This window comes from Phocoena phocoena, chromosome 1, assembly GCF_963924675.1.
Source record: "Phocoena phocoena chromosome 1, mPhoPho1.1, whole genome shotgun sequence".
In the NCBI taxonomy this organism is placed as follows: Eukaryota; Metazoa; Chordata; class Mammalia; order Artiodactyla; family Phocoenidae; genus Phocoena; species Phocoena phocoena.
In genome coordinates, this window is record NC_089219.1 from 26,956,256 (window position 1) to 26,976,546 (window position 20,291).

At 48.9% G+C, this 20,291-nt stretch overlaps 1 protein-coding gene across 1 annotated transcript in view; it reads right to left on the bottom strand.

Annotated features, from left to right (window-relative positions):
* The window catches only part of CSMD2 (CUB and Sushi multiple domains 2), a 661,886-nt gene that overhangs the window by 410,453 nt on the left and 231,142 nt on the right, over positions 1-20,291 (bottom strand). The window contains exon 5 of the mRNA XM_065872671.1: positions 3,094-3,301. Coding sequence (XP_065728743.1) covers positions 3,094-3,301 — 208 coding nt within the window. The remainder of the gene's footprint in view (positions 1-3,093; positions 3,302-20,291) is intronic.

Consider the following 20,291-nt stretch of genomic DNA (forward strand, 5'->3'; position numbering starts at 1 on the left):
TTTTGGCTTTGAATTGTCCTTTGTTTTATGGAATAATGTTCTGAGGAGTTGGCAGGTTTTTTTTTTTTTTTTTTCTCTAATATCCTTACTTGGCAAAATAAAAAATTATCAACCCTATACTTCCCCGATTGTTTGGAAATTTTACTAGTCCATGAAATCCAAACCAGAGGAACCCGTAATTTAAACTCTCCTGTTTATATTCCCCCTTGGGGTAGGAGGACAGTGTGGAAACTGAGTCAGGGACAGTCTATGCCACCACCCTCTTCTGAATCAGCACGAATCTGCTACCCGATAAGGGAGATAGTGGACTTTTTTCTCTCAAAGGTGTCTCTGTTTTTCTCAATAGATAAAGGGATGCCCAGTTGTTCAAATTCATCTTTTCTAAGAAGATCTGCTGTCTTTCTATGCTTGGTGCAGAACTCAAGAGAACAGCCTAAAATCGTAACGTATGCTGATAAAAGCAGTATACTTAGAAACCAGGAGCATCACATTTTCACAGGAATCCAGGGATACATAAAGGAGAGGGGCTGGGGAAAGAGCAGGTTCTTTGCACACACGTCCTGAGCCTCCATCCTGAGCCTCCAAGTTTGCTTATCCGTGGTTGCTATGCAGGTATAAATTAGAACAACAAATGCATCCTGCCTGGCAATGCATCAACCCTGTAAATAATTATAATTTAATCTTAGAGCAAAGAGTTCTGAATGACTCCCTTAACGATCTCCTCTGCTAAATTCCTTCCCCACTGAGTGACTTAATAGGAAAAGGAATAATCTTTCAGATTTGCTTCACTCCAGAAGTTTGGACAACCGTGTAGACCCACACCTGGGGGGCAGAAGCTGTGGGAGACCACTTGGCCCGCAGACAAACAAGTGAGTGGAAGAGGCTTTGGGGCTGGAAGAGAGGGAACCGGCAAGGATATTCATCTTCGTATCTGTTTATAGAAGTGAAAACTTGGAAACAATCTATCAAGAGATCTGATCGAGTAAATTGTGTCAGTGTCACGAGGGAATGCCACACAGCCGACAGTCCTTCACAAATGCAGCATGACTCCTGTGCTGGCTGGCTAAGAAGATGGGCTTTCAAGTCCAACTAACCTGGGCTTGAATCTCAGCTCTGCCCCTTACTACCTGTGTGACTTCAAGCAAGGGACATAACCTCTCTGGGCCTCGTTTTCCTCATCTGTAAAAGGAGGAAGATTATGCTACCTACTTCATAGAAGACGAAATGAAATTATAGCTGTAAGAGCTTAGAATTAGCCTGCCAAATATTGATAACCAAAGCTCAATAAATACTGTTTTTTTAACGAAATAAATACTATCATCACGCCTATTATACTTTGGAGACATCTGTCATGACACAAGGAAAAAATTTTCGTGATATAATGTTACGTTAAAAGTACATAACTACTGATCTATTTTAAGTTCCTAATTTTGTAATATTAAAATATATATAAGCGGCCAGCTAGCTCGATCTAGGCAAAGCAAAAAGGCCAAAGGGGAATACGTCAAAATGTTACTACTTGTTATTCATTTCCTTATACCTTTTAATATTTTCTGTGTTTTCTATAAGGAGCATATGTATTACATTTATGACCAGAAAAATAGGTATTTTACAAAAAGAGGCAGGGGGACAGGTCTTCAGGCTGGGCAGGTCCCTGGGAGTGTAGTTCAGTGAAGAGTCATCTAGAGTTCCACCCCAACTCTGAGCACCAAATATCTAGCCACTGGCCCTGGACCAGCCTCCACACAGCAATTAGTCATCAGCTCACTGATGTCCCTCTCAACACCCCATCCAGGGTAGCAAATGACCTGAAGTGGCCAAGTTCACGCGATGAGCTGATGACACCAAGGTTTTCTGACTCCCAGGTCAGTGTGCCTTCCACTACACCAGGAAATTTGAGTTTCCCGGTTCCCAAAGCTCTAAGTCCATGTCTGGGAGGAGTCTGTTACCACTTTATCCCTCTCAGAGAGTCATACTTGGCTCCTATTGTGGGTTTGCCTGATTGTCTCACCCTCAAAGGGCCATGTCCTTCTCAACTGGCGTTTCTACAACATAGCACGAAACCTGGTACAAAAGAGGTGTTCGATATCCGCAGACACCTGTTTTCTTCCTCTCCCACCCTTCCTCCCCGTCTCCGCCTGCGTCTCCAGCCCACTGACCACTGTGCCTGTCTTTCCGAGGTGCTATCTGCCCCTGACTTTTGTAGCTACCACTTTCTGCTTCTCTCAGAGCCCTCGGTGACACCTCCTCTGCCTCCGTCCCAGGCACCGAGCCCTGCTTTCCCCAGCACCGCGCAGCAACGAAGGCTACAGAGAAGCACACCTAAGTGCATCCTTCTCTTGGCTCCCGATGTGCTGACCCAGGTCCCAGTGGTGCCCTTATCCTGAAAACAGAGCCACCAGGAGAATACGAGAACATGTTCTGAACGCCACCCCACCACTCTCACAGCTTGTCACCCAAACAGGAAGCTAAACACTCCCAAAGTCGACCTCAGTTCAGGCACGTCTCTGGGAGACCACAAGCAACTAAGGCTGGTGAGCCCTCATCATCCCTCTCTTCCCAAACCTGCCAACACCGGTCTCCATGGCAGCGGAGTACACATCACAAAAGCCCCGCTTCGTGGTCAAGCCAGAATGATAGAGAGCAGGCTAGTCCTTCCCGCAGAAATCGCGACACAATGCCTGTCCCATCTCAGAGCCCTGGGGATGGGAAAAGCAACCTCCACTCAGGGCTCTGTTCCCTTGGTTGGATGCTTCCGGAAATGGAACAGTATTTCAAATCATTTCACTGAGACCCTGTCCATGTCCTGAGACCAGAACACTGTTAGTCTTACTGCAAGTTACTCGACCAAGGCCCATCCTGTAATTCTTCAGCAAGGACGTGCTTCAAATCAGATACCAAAATCACTGTAAAAATTTACCCCAGCTCTAAAAATACGTAGTGACTTCTCATTATCATGAGAGGAAGGCTCTCCAGCGGTGCGTGGAGGAAGTGGCAAAGGGGCCTTCAGCTGCAGGTCCAGGCGCTGAGGGGACCACATCCAGTAAGCCACAGCTGCAGGGAACAGGGGAGGGGGCGGACAGGCACGCTTACCAGAGGGAGGAGCCTTCAGTCCCCGTGACTTCCAGAAAGTCGTAACCGTCCTCCAGCTGGAAGTCAATAAAGACCAGGGCGATGGTGTCCCCCAGCTCGGCCAGGATGGTCCAGGTGCAGTCGGCATTGTTGTGGTACTCCGAGGGGAAGTGCGGGCTGGAAATGATGCCGCTCTGACCCCGCAGGGTTCCGCCGCATGCGTCGTCCGCTGTGGACAGAGACAGGAGGCTCACTGTGAGTCGGTCAGGTTCCCAGGCCTTGGTACTCGTCCTGCGCTTCACCCACGAGAGGCAGAGAGGGTCCTGGGACATGACGTGCAGAGAGGGTGCCCCAAGACCCTAGTCTGAGTTGGCCTCATAACAATGATACTAAGCACTTCCAAAGCTCTTATCACGTGCCAGACCCTGTTCTCAGAATTTTAGTTATTACTGCTCTCAATGAACAGATGAGGAAACCAAGGCACAGGGAGGTGATGTAACCTGCCTGAGGTCACACAGCCAACAAGCTAGGCTAACGAGTTGGGTGAACTGTGCCCTTTGGAGCACGTTTTTAACTACTATACCACACTGTTCTGCAACGACCAGGAAGGAAGGAGAAATCAGTTGTCACGTTTATTTCCACGGTCATGACTGTGGTGACCAGAATGTTTTTTCCCACCAGATCTTGGTACACCTCAGATGTGAGGGAACAAAACAAAAACACAGCACAGCTCCCTTGGGCAAAACTCAAAGGGCATTCCAGGCCTGTCACAGATTGGCCGGACCTCTGCAATCTTCCCTCCTGCCCCTTGGGCCCAGGCCAGCTCTGTCCTAGTGCTGTGTGTGGTCAGACCTCCTGGGCTCTGTTCACATCGCTCCCTCTGCCTGGGATGCCCCTTGTCCACAACCAGTCTTCTGATGCTTTGAGACCCAACTTCAAAGCCACGTCTCGGTAAAGCCTCGTTTCCCCAAGCTTTTAGTAATGGCTCTCTCCTCTGTGCTCCTGGAGCAAAGTGTCCAACTTCAGACACGGTACTTGGCACTGTTTGAATGACCTGTCACACGTCTGTCTGCCACTCTAGGTTCTGAACTTGCTGGGAATCCCCAAGGGCTGGGACCACGTCTTACTCATCCCTGCAGCACATCCTGGTGGAGTGGCACTGCTCCAGCCTAAATCCCAGCTGAGACTTGATATTCAGAAACAATGATCCAAGGAACATGCTCTGACATAAAGTAGTTAAGAGCACTGGCTTTTGAATTATTGCAGACTCAATGTGAATCCCTCCTCTATGGCTTCCAGCTGGGTGACTTAGTGGACGTTATCCAAATTTCCTAAGCCTGCCCTCTTGGAGCTTGTATGCAAGTAAGTGATCGTAATCCACTTAGCATATCATGTATTAGAGATACGGACTAAGTTGTAAAGAAAGGAAAAATGCAGTATCAAGGTTCAAACGTGTATCAGAGGCAGTAGAGTAACAATCAAAGCTACTGCTTATTAAGCACTTCCACTGTGCCAGGTGCTATTCTAACTACTCTACATATTTCATGACCCTACGAAGTATTATTCCCATTTTACAGGTGAAGAAACCAAGGCACAAAGAGTTTCAGTTATTTGCCAAAGGCACAGCTTATAGTGATTAAAGGAGCTGGGACTTTTAAGCCCAACAGTCTGATTACAGGGCCTGTGCTCTTAACCAACACATTCTTGTCTCCCAGGAGTATAATTCACACTTTGAAGACAGAGATAAAGCAGTACATTACTTTGCTTGGGTGAGTCAGTTTGGGAAAGCTTAATGCAGGAGGTGCCATTAGAGCTGGGTTTTGAAGGATGACTAGGAGATCATTAGAGAAGAAATGGAAAGGCATTTATGAGAAAAGAGAACCAAAGGTCATAAGCATGGAAGCCCCAAAGCACAAGGCATATCTAAGATAAGTAGTTCTAGATGGCCTAACACAGAGTGAACAGAGAGGAATGATGGGCGACGGTACTGGAAATGTAGAAGGAGCCCCATGACAGAGAGTGCTGGGCCCAAAAAGATTGGAAGCAGCGGACCATATTGGAAAGAAAATGGATTTTAGGATGAGGAAGGTGTAGATTTGAATTCAGGTTCCACAGTTTGCCAACCATGGGACCTTGGGTGATTTATTTCTCTAAGCTTCATTCTGCTTCTCTGTAGAATGGTTTCTTATGACAACTGAATGGCATAATTAATGTGACAGTACGGAGCATTAGCCAGAGACTAGCATGTGTTAGATGCCCAACTGATGCCAAGTTCTCCTTTTCTTTCCACTTCATCTTGAAGATCAAAGGCAGTGAGGAAACAGGATTAAATTTGCGTCGTAGAAAGACCACTGTGGCCGTGGCATAGACGAGGTCTGAGCTGGGGGAGCGGGCAGGATGCCCTTGATAGTGCAGAGTCACCAAAGTCAAGGTGAGGCCAGATGTGATCTGAGCTAAGGCCCTGGGAGGGTGGGGGGAGGATCTGATTGAGAGATAGTTAGGAAGTAGAACCTACAGGACTAGTGGTCCCGAGGGATGAATTCCAGGCTTCAGCTACGAGCATCTGGATGGATGAAAGGTGCCACTTCCTGCAGCAGGGAACCCAGGAGGGGGGCATCTTGTGGTGCGGAAGGCAACCAGGGTTCAGTTCTGGACACCAGGGCTGAGTGTGTGTGGGGGATGACCCAGTGGAGAGATGGAGCTGACAGTTGGATAAACAGAAGCAGTGTGGGATGGAGATGAAAGTGAGTTTATTCAGTGGCCCTGAACTATTCTTACGAATGTCGTTCTACAGGGTCAAGGTCTAGTTCAAGAGAGTGAGCCCATTTCTAAATGCCAGCTCCCTGGTATGTATGAGCACAGAAATGAAGGCACCTCACTCAGTAGGTACTCATGAATGTTTCTCTCCCACACTCATTAAGTGAGCACCTACTGTGTGCCAGACACTGGGCCAGGACCAGCACTACATCATGAAAAGCTTGATTTCATCCCTGCCCCAAGTGTTTCTCACACACAGTGGCTCCCCAGAATTGTCATAACCGAGGTGTTGAGGCACAGTAATAGTAGATGGGACTTAGGGAAGGCTTCACACAGGAGGCAACATTTGTGTTGAAACATTCATTCATTCCACAAATGTTTACTGAGTGCCTATTATGTGTCAGGCACTTTTCTAGGCGCTAGGGATTCGTCGGCAAATAAAACAAAAGAAAATCCCTACCCTCATGGAGCTTACATTCCAGTCAGAGGGAAACAGACGATACCCAAGATAAATAAGTAAACCCTATGGTAAGTGAGGTGGTGATAAACGCAGAACGGAGATGGGGAGTATTCTGCACTGGAAGTGGGGGTATGGACATTGCAGAAAGGTGGTCAGGGAAGGCCTCGCTGAGAAGCTGACATCTGAGCCAAGACCTGAAGGAGGGAGAGGGAAAGCCAGAGAGTTATCTGGGGAAAGAGCATTCCAGATGGAACAGCAAATGCAAAGGCCATGGTGTGCAGAGGCCTGGCACCGTTGAAGGGCATCAAGAGACCCGCAGGCCCGGAGCACTGGAGTGAGGAGGAGAGTGGCAGGGACAAGGCCCCATGGAGGACCTTTGAGGCCACTGTTAGGGCTTGGGCTTTAACTTGAGTGAGATGAGAAGCCAGCGGATGGTTCTGAGCAGATGACATGATCTGATTGGTGTATTAACAGGATCCCTTGAGGTGCTATGCAGACAACAGACCAAAGAGGAAGACGGCAGAAGCAAGGAGCTTGTAGAGGCTATGGTGATGGTTCAGGAGAGAGATGATGGTGGCCTGGACCAGGTGGTACTAGTGAGAGGGAGTCAGTGACTGACTGCATTTTGAATACTGAGCTGGCAGGATCCACTTCAACTGAGGGCTGACTGCCTGGTAGGATCAGGCGAAAGGGTGTCCTGGGCAGCGGAAAGGCAAGAGCAAGGCGGCTGCAGGGGTGAGAGCGTCATTTAGGGACTTGGTCAGGATTGTGTGAACTCACAGAGCAGGGCAGAAATGGTGGAGCTGGGCTGGGAGGGAGGCAAGGGCTCTGCTGTGAAGGGCCTCGGATGCCAAGGAAAGGAGCTTCGGGTCTATTCTCCCCCTCCTCACTTTCTCTTTCACTACCTCCAATCCAGGTGTCCAGGCCCCGTGAAGGGAGGAGGGAGGGAGGGAAGGTAGGCAGATTGCCTTGCCTAGCTTTAAATCTAGTTTGTCGGTGCTATTTGTTTGTTGTATCAAATCACACGGTATTTCCACCCTGGGTATCTCTCTGGCAGGAGCCTATGAAGTTTGACATTCAAGGCAGGGTTTGTCTCCTTCTGATGTAAATCACTTCAACGTGACCACTACCAGGGAGATAAGCTACAGGAGCCAGCCAGCAAGCGGGAATTTGTCAATGTCACTCCCAGCAAGCACTGGGCCTGCCGGCCCCAGTAGTCCCACGTTGGCCCTGTCTACAGCAGGTGGAAGTGTCTACACCCCTAGCCACAGTGGCTTCATCTTGGCTGCACTGAAGGTTAGGAAAATCATGGTCAAAGAAGACACACTGAACCTGGACCTTGAAAAAGGAGTAGGTATGCTGGAGGGAGAGAAAAATAAGGGGCTCCCGGCAGAGGAAACAGGGCATCTGGAGGTAAGGGGGTCCGAATGGGTGTGGTGTGCTTGGGGAGTGGTCGGCTTTCCTCCAGATGAAGGTGCAGGATGCAGAGGTGTGTGGGGGGGGTGGACATGGAGAGGAAGGTAGCGGTCAGCTCAGAAAGGCCGTGGTGGTCTTGCTAAAGGGATGGATTCTACCCTGCAGGTGTCGGGTAGACTTGCCAGTTTGTCAGCAGGGAGTGAAAGCCCAGGCCTGCTTTAGAAAGATGACTCCTGGTCCCCACGTGATGGATGGATGATGTGGTTTGGGGGTGGCGAGTGTGCCCAGTGGGGAGAAAGCAGTGAGGAGAACGGTGAAGAGGCTGTGCCCGACGTCAGAGCCTGAAGCCGCGGCCGTGGGAGGAAAGAGAAGGAACAGAAGAGATTCAAGAACGAGGCTGGGGGAGAAGCAAGAGGGTGTGGCTTCCACCACCCAGGAGTGGGCTGCGAAGGGGAGGAGGGGAAGAGCATGCTGAGGTCTCTACCAAGGTAACAGTGCTGAGGATGACAGGGATGCGGGATGGTGATGACCCCTTCCCCGCCCCCACGCTGAATGTGAGCGCAAGAGGGGTAGGCAGGTGGGCCTGGAGCCTAGAGACCAAGAGGCCAGGAGTGGGCGGGATGAAGAGGGAGCTGGTTCCACGGGAGCGAAGACGGCCAGGGGCAGAAGACATTAAACGGGCAGCAGGCAGAAGCAGAGGCTCCTGAAAGGAGGCTGAGAAGGAGCTCCCACAGGCCTGCAGTCCACACGGTCTGCGCGTCCAGATGATGACGCAGCAGCAGAAAGGCTGGAGGGGAAGCAGGTCTTGGGGGAGAGAGAACGACTCCTCAGCCTCCTGCCTGGTTCCCGGTCCTAGAAACCCTTCTAGGTATCCATCTTATGTCGTTCCCAACACGCCCTGACCAAGACCGTCCTCATCCTCTCCTCCCACGACACTCAGCCTTCTTCCAGGTTCCTGTCTTGGAGGGGGTGTGTCAGCACTATTCACCCCATGCCTCATGGCAGAGCTGGGGGACATCCTCAACCCCTCCTGCCCCCCACAAGCAACAGTGACCAAAGCCTGTCTGTCCTTCTAAGCGGCTCTTGATTCGGTCTCCTGTCTTCACTGCATCTGCTCTACCCTAAGCCACATCGTGGTCCAAGCCCAGCCATGAAGTCTCCCTCCTGTGTCTAAGCATCCCTCCTGCCCCAGCACACCCATTCCTCACACAGAAGCCTGAGTGATCCCAAACAGTACAGACCTGACGATGCCACGCCCTTCAGCAGGGACCTTCGACAACTCCACTGTCACTCAGAATATCCTATCCAGGGGCTGACATGGACCTCATAGGGCCTCGCCTCATACCAGCCTCTACCTGCCCACTTTCTGTAACCACACCAGCCTCCTCCCAGCTCTTCTGTTGCACCAAGCATCTCTCTGCCCAAGGACCTTTGAAAGTGCTACTTTCTCTTTCTGACAACTTCTTCCCTACCTCCTTGGGCCTGGCTGGCCCCTGCTTAGCCTTTAGGTCCCAGTCTAAGTGTCGCTTCTCAAGGACCGTTCCAGAAACAGAATACCCCTTCTCCCCATCATATACTTTTAGAGCACCACATACTTTCCCATAATCAATTGATCAACTTAGTAATTTATTTAATGTCTAGACAGTAAAGTCCATGAGGGCAGGGGCCATGTCTGTTCTGTCCCCAGCAGCTACCACATTTCCTAGTGTATAGCAGGCACCCAATAAATATCTGTTGAACAAATAAATGATACAGGAAACTGAAGCTCAGAAAGGTTCAGAAGGTAACTTTCAGAAGGTGATGCTGTACGTGGCCAACTTAGGATTCCAGCTGAGTCTCTCTGTACCAGGACTGTGGTCGCCTCCATTACATCACACTTCTTGAAACCAAGCAGGATCCTGTTGGATATTCCCAGGGACAGACCCTTCCCTTCCCACCCCCAGTATCCCCCACCTCTTGTTTCTAACATATCTTTAGCCTCCACCATCAGCCTCCTTTGGTATCAGCCTCCACCATGATATCAAAACCAGACAAAGATGTCACAAAGAAAGAAAACTACAGGTCAATATCACTGATGAACGTAGATGCAAAAATCCTCAACAAAATACTAGCAAACAGAATCCAACAGCACATTAAAAGGATCATACACCATGATCAAGTGGGGTTTAGCCCAGGAATGCAAGGATTCTTCAATATATGCAAATCAATCAATGTGATAAACCATACTAACAAATTGAAGGAGAAAAACCATATGATCATCTCAATAGATGCAGAAAAAGCTTTTGACAAAATTCAACACCCATTTATGATAAAAACCTTCTAGAAAGTAGGCATACAGGGAACTTACCTCAACATAGAAAAGGCCATATATGACAAACCCACAGTCAACATCATTCTCAATGGTGAAAAACTGAAAACATTTCCTCTAAGATCAGGAACAAGACAATGTTGTCCACTCTCACCACTATTATTCAACATAGTTTTGGAAGTTTTAGCCACAGCAATCAGAGAAGAAAAAGAAATAAAAGGAATCCAAATTGGAAAAGAAGAAGTAATACTGTTATTGTTTGCAGATGACATGATACTATACATAGAGAAACCTAAAGAGGCTACCAGAAAATTACTAGAGCTAATCAATGAATTTGGCAAAGTAGTAGGATACAAAATTAATGCATAGAAATCTCTTGCATTCCAATACACTAATGATGAAACATCTGCAAGAGAAATTAAGGAAACACTCCCATTTGCCACTGCAACAAAAAGAATAAAATACCTAGGAATAAACCTACCTAAGGAGACAAAAGACCTGTATGAAGAAAACTATAGGGGCTTCCCTGGTGGTGCAGTGGTTGAGAGTCCGCCTGCCGATGCAGGGGACACGGGTTCATGCCCCGGTCCGGGAAGATCCTACATGCTGCGGAGCAGCTGGGCCCATGAGCCATGGCCACTGAGCCTGTGTGTCTGGAGCCTGTGCTCCACAAGGGGAGAGGCCAGAACAGTGAGAGGCCTGTGTACCGCAAAAAAAAAAAAAAGAAAAAAAAAGAAAACTATAAGACACTGATGAAAGAAATTAAAGATGATACAAACAGATGGGGACATAGACCATGTTCTTGGATTGGAAGAATCAACATTGTGAAAATGACTCTACTACCCAAAGCAATCTACAGATTCAATGCAATCCTTATCAAACTACCACTGGCATTTTTACAGAACTAGAACAAAAAATTTCACAATTTGTATGGAAACACAAAAGACCCCGAATAGCTAAAGCAATCTTGAGAAAGAAAAACGGAGTTGGAGGAATCAGGCTCCCTGACTTCAGACTATACCACAAAGCTATAGTAAGACAGTATGGTACTGGCACAAAAACAGAAATTAGATCTATGGAACAGGATAGAAAGCCCAGAGATAAACCCACACATATATGGTCACCTTATCTTTGATAAAGGAGGCAAGAATATACAGTGGAGAAAAGACAGCCTCTTCAATAAGTGGTGCTGGGAAAACTGGACAGCTACATGTAAAAGAATGAAATTAGAACACTCCCTAACACCATACACAAAAATAAACTCAAAACGGATTAAAGACCTAAATGCAATGCCAGACACTATCAAACTCTTAGAGGAAAACATAGGAAGAACACTCCATGACATAAATCAGAGCAAGATCCTTTTTGACCCACCTCCTAGAGAAACGGAAATAAAAACAAAAATAAAAAATGGGACCTAATGAAACAAAAGCTTCTGCACAGCAAAGGAAACCATAAACAAGACAAAAAGACAACCCTCAGAATGGGAGAAAATACTTGCAAATGAAGCAAGTGACAAAGGATTAATCTCCAAAATTTACAAGCAGCTCATGCAGCTCAATATCAAAAAAACAAACAACCAAATGCAAAAATGTGCAGAAGACCTAAATAGACATTTCTCCAAAGAAGATACAGGATTGCCAAGAAACACATGAAAGGATGCTCAGCATCACTAATCATTACAGAAATGCAAATCAAAACTACAGTGAGGTATCACCTCACACAGTCTGAATGGCCATCATCAAAAACTCTACAAACAATAAGTGCTGGAGAGGGTGTGGAGGAAAGGGAACACTCTTGCACTGTTGGTGGGAATGTAATTGATACAGCCACTGTGGAGAACAGTATGGAAGTTCCTCGAATAGAACTACCATATGACCCAGCAATCCCACTACTGGGCATATACCCTGAGAAAACCATAATTCAAGAAGAGTCATGTACCACAATGTTCATTGCACCTCTATTTACAATATCCAGGACATGGAAGCAACCTAAATGTCCATCGACAGATGAATGGATAAAGAAGACGTGGCACATATATACAATGGGATATTACTCAGCCATAAAAAGAAATGAAATTGAGTTATTTGTAATGAGGTGGATGGACCTAGAGTCTGTCATACAGAGTGAAGTAAGTCAGAGAGAGAAAAACAAATACCATATGCTAACATGTATATATATGCAATCTAAAACAAAAAAAAATGGTTTTGAAGAACCTAGGGGCAGGACAGGAATGAAGACACAGACATAGAAGATGGACTTGAGGACACGGGGAGGGGGAAGGGTAAGCTGGGATGAAGTGCGAGAGCAGCATGTACATATATACACTTCCAAATGTAAAATAGATAGCTAGTGGGAAGCAGCCGCATAGCACAGGGAGATCAGCTAGGTGCTCTGTGACCACCTAGAGGGGTGGGATAGGTAGGGTGGGAGGGAGATGCAACAGGGAGGAGACATGGGGATGTAGGTATATGCATAGCTGATTCACTTTGTTATACAGCAGAAACTAACACACCATTGTAAAGTGATTATACTCCAATGAAGATGTTAAAAAAAAAGTATATCTAGCTGAGAGCTAACTTAGCTAGTAAGGTTCAAAATGGTTCAGTAAAAAAAAAAAAAAAAGAGTCATGTACCACAACGTTCATTGCACCTCTATTTACAATAGCCAGGATATGGAAGCAACATAGGTGTCCACTGACAGATGAATGGATAAAGATGTGGCACATACATACAATGGAATAGTACTCAGCCATAAAAAGAAACGAAACTGAGTTTTTGTAGTGAGGTCGATGGACCTAGAGTCTGTCATACAGAGTGAATTAAGTCAGAAAGAGAAAAACAAATACTGTATGCTAACACATATATACGGAATCTAAAAAAAAAAAAAGTTTCTGAGGAACCTAGGGGCAGGAGAAGAATAAAGACGCAGATGTAGAGAATAGACTTGAGGACACGAGGAGGGGGAAGGGTAAGCTGGGACGAAGTGAGAGAGTGGCATGGACATATATACACTACCAAATGTAAAATCGATATCTAGTGGGAAGCAGCTGCATAGCACAGGGAGATCAGCTAGGTGCTTTGTGACCACCTAGAGGGGTGGGATATGGAGCATGGGAGGGAGATGCAAGAGGGAGGAGATATGGGAATATATGTATATGTATAGCTGGTTATACTCCAATAAAGGTGTTAAAAAAAAGAAAAAGGTTTAGCGTCGTAGGCCTTCCCAGAATCCCAAAGAGTACATTTAATTAGAGAAGTGAAACAATGCAGAAACAAAGGAAAAGAGTTAAGCAAGACAAAATAACAATAGTTTGGCCATAAAACAAAGTCAAGGGCCTTTAGTTCCGCCTCAAGGGCTATAGACAATATCCTGAGCCATATCCTTGTGTTGTTTTGCAGAGACTAAAACCCTCACCGGGTGAAAGAAGTTAACTGCATGCTGATCACCAGCATGTAGAAGCCATATCTGTTGGAATCAGAAGGTTGATGATGTTGACTCCCAGTTACCTCACCACCAACCAATCAGAAGAAATGTCCGCGAGCTAATCAGGCACCCCGTGACCCTCTCCCTCACCTTGCTTTTAAAAACCCTTGCGTGAATGCCATCAGGGAGTTCGGGTCTTTTAAACATGAGCTGCCCATTCTCTTTGCTTGGCCTTGCAATAAAGGCTGTGTTTTCCTTCACCACAATCCTGTGTCAGTAGTTTGGCTCTGCTGTACATCAGGCGAGCAGACCCAAGTTTGGCTCAGTAACACTCCCTGCTCGATAGCAGTTTGGTAAGCCATCCTGAGACAGTCAAACTTCCCAATTTTAGTCAACAACTTCCAGACTGTGCTGGAACTGAGCACTCGGAGCTTAAGACCCTCTAGCCAGAGGCACCTGTCTACTCTGAAGATGGCACCTTTGCCGTTGGAGTCTTCCCTGCCTCTTAGGCTCCTTTGACACCCTTGTTCCTGCACCGTTCTGTTTTGATTGAAGATGCTGTAAAAGAGGTTTTCTCACACTTTAAACAAGGTATCATATTTCATGGTTACAACTTCAGAGTCATAAAATATAACCTTCAGCTGACACCACACTCCTAAAATATTAATTTACACTTTCTCCTTCTGTGGCGATGGGTATTCTCCATTGTTATTAAGTCATGTATATTCTAGGGTGCAGGTGTGTTATGCTGATAGCTGCCTTTCCAAGTTTATGACTTTATTTATGATTGTCTTTAAGTTCCACTGAAATTTCCTCAATTAACTATAATTTGAGAGAACTATCCCTCAGCTCCCTTTGATGTCTGTTAACTCTCCAGTGACTCACAAATTTCAGGTAGGAATGGAGGAACCTACATTGTATTCCTCCCCACCCCCCCCCCCACCATTTCAGGCCAATTCCAGGGCACAATCTTGGATGCCTAGAAGCTTTGGGGCCCTTGGCATTGGGGTTCTACCCATATCCTCCCTCCCCAGGGCTACTCAGCCTCTGAGGAAAGGAAAATTCCAAAAGGCCCCCTACTAGGGAGAAGCTACCATCTTACAACTCTAGTGCAAGGCTGAGAGAGCCAGGGCATCATTGCCCCAAACCCACCAGCAGTGCTCCCCCTTTCCTTGCAGCTCAGTGTCCCTGCTCAACCTCATCAGTCCACTCTTCTGGGGCCTGAGGATTCTGCCCCTTTATCCTTGGCTTTATCAAGGACACCCCTTCTTAAAATTAAGAAATTGCCAATTGCCCGAGAGCACTGTTATTTCCGCCACCCCCAGAATTCTTCGTAGAAACGTCCCCCGAGGTGACCTTCTGACAGGATGAATGTAAACAGGACATGGTATTCGGCTATGTACCTCTTCTCTGTTGCACTTTCATTACAGGCCAGGCATCGTGCTAAATGCTGTACCTGCATTTCCTCATTTAATCCTCAAACTGCTCAAAGAGATAGGTGTTATGTCACCCACAGTTTACAGATAAGGAAACCGAAGCTCAGAGAGTTTTTAAAACTTGCCCACGGTCACCTGGCTACTAAATGTTGGAGCCAGGATTCAAATCCATAACTCTCTGACTCCAGACCCACGCCGTTATCCACCTATTTCTCTGCCTCTCAGGCTTTGGTCACTGCAATGCCAGTCTTGACATGGGCTTCCGGAAGCGCCAGATCCTGGAGGGGGCTTTTCCAGGTGGGAGAAGCCTCTTCCCACTCCCCCTCTTCTCTGCCTGAGGGGCCTGAGGCAGAGGCATTGTGCATTCTCCACAGCTAGGACCCCCGCCACCCACGCTCAGGTAGAGGCGGGTGAGTCTTGGGTCAGGTTTCCTCATAAGAGACCCTGGTCCCCCAGACCCTGGCCCCCACCCCAAAGTGGCATCTGCCCAGCAGAACCGCCTCAGGCCCTTTCCCTGGGGCTTCTCTCCTAAAGAGCTCCTGGTACAAGTTAAAGAGGAAGGTCAAAGGGAAACCACAGCAGACGGGGCAGTCCCTGGCCTGGTGGACCCGTGCAGGGGATGTACCTATGAGGGGGACCAAGTTGTTGGGTCCCGGACCAAACTGCAGGAGCTCTGGAAGTAACGATGCCATCAGGAGTCTCTTGCCATGGGTCACAGGCCATCGTCCTTGTCTACAGTAGGCAGGGGTGGCCAAGATCGTGGCTGGTAGGCACATGGACTTGGGCAGAATCAGCCTCTAGCTGTGCGACCACAGGCAAAGTACCTCACCTCACCAGGTCTCAGTTCCCTCACTGTAAGATCTTAACCTCCTGGGGTTTTTGTAAGGATTAAATTAGATAACACATCTGGCATATAGCTAGTGCTTGATAAACGCTGGCCAGTGATGGCCGTGGCTGTGAGAATCACGACAGCTAACTGTCATTGAGTCATTACTGTGAACAAGGCCCTCTGCTGCGAGTGGAGCATTGATCAACTTGAGCCTCACTTCACCTTCTGAGTTAAGTACTACTGTTATTATAATCCACAGGTGAGAAAACCAGGGCACAGAGAAGGGCACTCACACCCACAGTCCCTCAGCTAGTGGGTGTGAGTGGCAAGGCCAGGATGTGAATCCAGGTGGTCGGACTCCAGAGCCCACATTCTGCGTGGTTCTGTAATAGTAACAGTAGTGATGGCAAAGGCGACGGAAGAAGGACTAGCGAGCCCAGCGGTAGTAGAGGGACCCCGTAGTTAGGAATGCCCTCTGGGAGCCATGGTCCGTGCCAAGTCCCTGTGCTTGGAATCACTCAAGGTCCACACTGTCTGGCAGGGTATTCGGTGCTTTCTGTATGTTGTATAATTTGAACAGCACAAGGGGTCCCAGCATGCAGTCCCCAGACCCTCCTGGCTATCTCCATTGCCACGTAGGGTCTCTCACCCCTCTCCTGATCTCTTTCTAGCTTGGAACTGCCCCCAGACACAGAACTGATACCCCCTACTTGGAGATCTCACAGGCATCTCAAACTTGACCCGGACAAAATGAGCTCTCTTGACTGCATTTAGGGCACACACTTCCTACTCCCTGTCGCAGTCGTCCCCATCTTGGTCACTGGCATCCTCACCCTGCCAGCACTCCAGAAAGAGCCTAGGAGTCAACCCCGACCCTTTGTTCCATCAGCACCTACATGCCTTCCATCAGCAAGGCTGTTGGCTGTGCCCCTAAACCACGGCCCCAATTTACCCCCTTCCCTCCACCTCTACCACGGCCACCCTTGACCGAGATGCATCGTCTCCAGCCTGCACACCTGCCATAGCTGCCTCCTGACTGGTCTCCCAGTTGTGCCTCTTGCCAGCTACAATCCCTCTCCCTTCTAGCACCCGGGTGATCATTTTAGCCAATGCCGAAAAGCCTTTCCTGGCTCCCTCCTGAATTTAGAACCAAACCCACACTTCCGGTCCTGCTCCACCACAGCCCCACCCACTCCCCTCGCCTCCCCCCCAACTCTACGTTGCCCCGCTGTGGGTCTGTTTTCTGTTCCTCTAACAAGCTCTCTCCCACCTCAGGGCCTTTACACCTGCTGTTCCTTTTGTTGGGAATGCCCAGGTCATCACATAACAGGCTCCTTCTTGTCATTCAGGACTCAGTTCAAATGCCACCTCCTCAGAGTCCCCTCCTGACGGCTCCCTCTAAAGCAGCCTCCCTTGTTACTAGTAACTTGATTTCCCTCATAGCTCCTATTATGATCTGAAATTTGTTTATTGGATTTCTTGCCTGTATTCTGCCTGAGGATGCTAAAACGTAAACGCCCTGAGATCATGGAACTTGGTCTGACTTATTCATCACTGCGATTCTCTGCATCTAGAACAATGTCTGGCACTTAATAACTAAGGACTGAGTCAGTGACTGGCGGGCACATAGTAGGTACTCAACCGAAAGGTGTTATATACTGAGTGAATGAACAAGTAAGCAGTCACCCTTTAAGGCCACTACTCACGTCCCCGCTTTAAAATTCAGAAGGGTTTAGCCGGTGACCCACAGCTCTGGGCTGGCACGGCTAGGGTTGAATGCAGGCCTGTTTGAATCCATGCTCTTTCCATGCCTGACACTGCTTCTGTCTCAGATTTCACAGGCTCCTCTCCCTGGGGCCAAAATATTTGGAATGCATCTGGGCACTGGCCGCCCAAGCTGCTGCTCCCCGTCTCCCTGGGTTTGGGGGCAGCCTGCGGTGTTGGGCTTGGACCTCAGGGGCCAAGTCTTTCTTGTTCAGGATGCTTCTCTCTACCACCTGCCTCTCAGCGCTCAGAGCATCTGAACGTGATTCCTTCCCCATGCGGTCCTCTTTGATCCAGGGCCAATGTCCCTCACAAGTCAGGGGCCTGTTGCTGAAATCCACATGTTCTCCCATTTTACGGATCAGAGGTTCCGCAAGGTTCAGGGCTCCCAGGGACTTCAGGACTTTCCCTCTGCCACCTGGGCCAAGCCTTGATGGACTAGTAGCCTTGGGCTGGGCCTCCTTCGAGGTGAGACTTGCACCTGCTCTGCCCCCAGACCCTAGATGGCCCCCATTCCCTCTTGGTCTGGGCTGTGTCTCCAGACTGAGCTCACCTTTCAGCCAGGCGGGTGGCGTTTGCTGTTTGAGGCAGAGGCAGCACCCTCCAAGCTGCTCTGCGAAGCCTGGGACTCAAGGAGCCTGTGTCATTCTGAGCTGCTGGGCAGGCTGGCGAACCCAGGCCAGTAATTTCCCTTTCGGGCTCGTGTGCCTACAGAATCCTGGTGGTGAATTAGACCCATCCAGCCATCGGTTCACTCAGCAAGTATTTACGGACAGTATTTACGGACCACTGCCCAGTGGATGAGGTTTATCCACTTACAGATGCCAGCCCTTGAGAGTTCTCCACGAGAGAAAGAAGGGCCAAGAGGCTTTAATCCTCCCTGAGTCTGAACCCGTTAACCCCGGCATGACCACAGCTCCTGGTACCATGAGGCACACGAGGAGGACCCTTCTCTGTTCCTTTCAGCTCAGCCTACTAAGGAAGGGCGGTTTGGAAAATCACTTCCAGAAAATCCAGGCATTATTGAGGATGCTTCTCATGCTACTCTTGCAGCATGTGGTGAATTAAACAGAGAAATGGATCCGAATCGTAGGCAGTGGAGGGCCCCGGGGGCTCGGAGAGTGGGATAGCATTTTGTTCCCTCCCAGTTCTGAGCAGAGCTTTGTCTAAGGCTCCTCAGGCACCGGGGAGTCCCCGGGGCTCGAAGCCCTTCTGAAAGCAAGATTTCGCATGCTCGGCTGGCTTCCTTGGAAGGGAAGCATTCTGGAAGGGAGCATTTCTGGTGTGGCTAATTGCAAGCTACTTAGAGAGAACTTAGAAAAGTCGGCCTCGGCCTCCTTCCGGAAGGGCCTTGTGCTCCACGCTAAGGAATCTGAACTTGACCCTGTCAGTGATAAAGAGTCACTGGCGGGAATCTGAGCAACGTGTGATGCCATCAGATCTGTGTCTTAGGAAGTTCACTCCTGCGGTGGAGAATGAATTGGGATGTGTGTGGTGGGGTGACTGGAGACGCTTTGCAGTGAGACAGGTGAGAGCTGAGAGGGCCTGGGACCATCACCCCTGAAGAGCGGCAAAGGCGTAGAGGGCGGTGTCAGGGCAGAGATGGATTTGCCAGGTCGCGGTGACTAAGGGTACAGGGAAGGGTGAGGAGTGTAAAGATGCCACTGTGGTGTCTGGCTTGGTCACCTTGGATGGTGACACTCTTCACCGAGCTGGGGAAGGCAACAAAAAACGCAGGTTTGGGAAAATAGAAAGAGTTAGGCTCTGGGCGTGCTGCATGCGGAGCACCCTCCAGGGAGGGCTTCAGGTGAGTTTGATATCACTGTGGGCCTGAAGCTCAGGACAGAGGGAGGGTTGGAGGTAGAGACTGAAGAGTCGTCCCCAAGCAACAGTAGAAGCCTCGGAGTGGATGAGAGATTCCAAGAGTGGCAAGAAGTTCCCAGAGAAGAGGCCATGCTGGGCCCTCTGGCTTCAAGGGGAAAGAGGAGGAGAAGAGTCAGTGGAGAAGAAGTGGGCAAAGAATCATTGTCATCTGAGAGGCTGAGAGAAAATCAGGAGCGACTTGGGAGAGAGCTGTGGCCCCCAAAGGCTCTGCACACCCATGAGTTACTGCTGTGATGTGAACACTGGGGGAGCACCCCGGCCCATTCTGCCCACTGAAAGGCCAGCCCTCATTGCCGCCATGCCAGGACGTGCAGACCCTGCACTGTGGGGCCATGGTCTGACCTGGCAAAGGAAGCCCTCCTTGAGGCAGCCCTCATCTTACCTTTGACTAGTGGGTTAACAAAAAAGATATTTTAACAGCCAGCCCCAGGGTTTCTTCCAGGTGAAAGCTCTCTATGTTAGAGACAATATCACCCTATACCTAAAGAGCCTGGGTTGGGGAGGGAGACATCAGCCTGTAAGGAGATGGCAAAGCCAAGGGCAACCGGGATCTTGCGCCTAAGAAGTCGACAAAAGTCCTGAGACGGGGCCGAGGTCGAGAGGCAGCAAAGTGGAGGAGGCTGGAGTGAGACAAGAGGGGGCAACGCACATCACAGGGAAGCAGGGGCTTGCCAAGACAGAAGCCAGGGAGAAGCTTCCAGGGGGAGGGGGCGAAAGGCTCTGGGGTTCCTGACTGCTCCAATTTTCATTTCAAGCCACTTGCATTGTTGAGGTGTGAAGTCCCTGCATTGCCACAAACCTCCAATAAAGGCTGTGCTGCATGCAAACACCTTTGTTAATGGTTTTGTTTTTGTTTGGGGCGGGGGTCAGGAAAAATGGGCCAAATTTTCAACTTAGGTTGGCAGAGCAGAACCAAGATGGGTGAGGCAGGGCAGTGA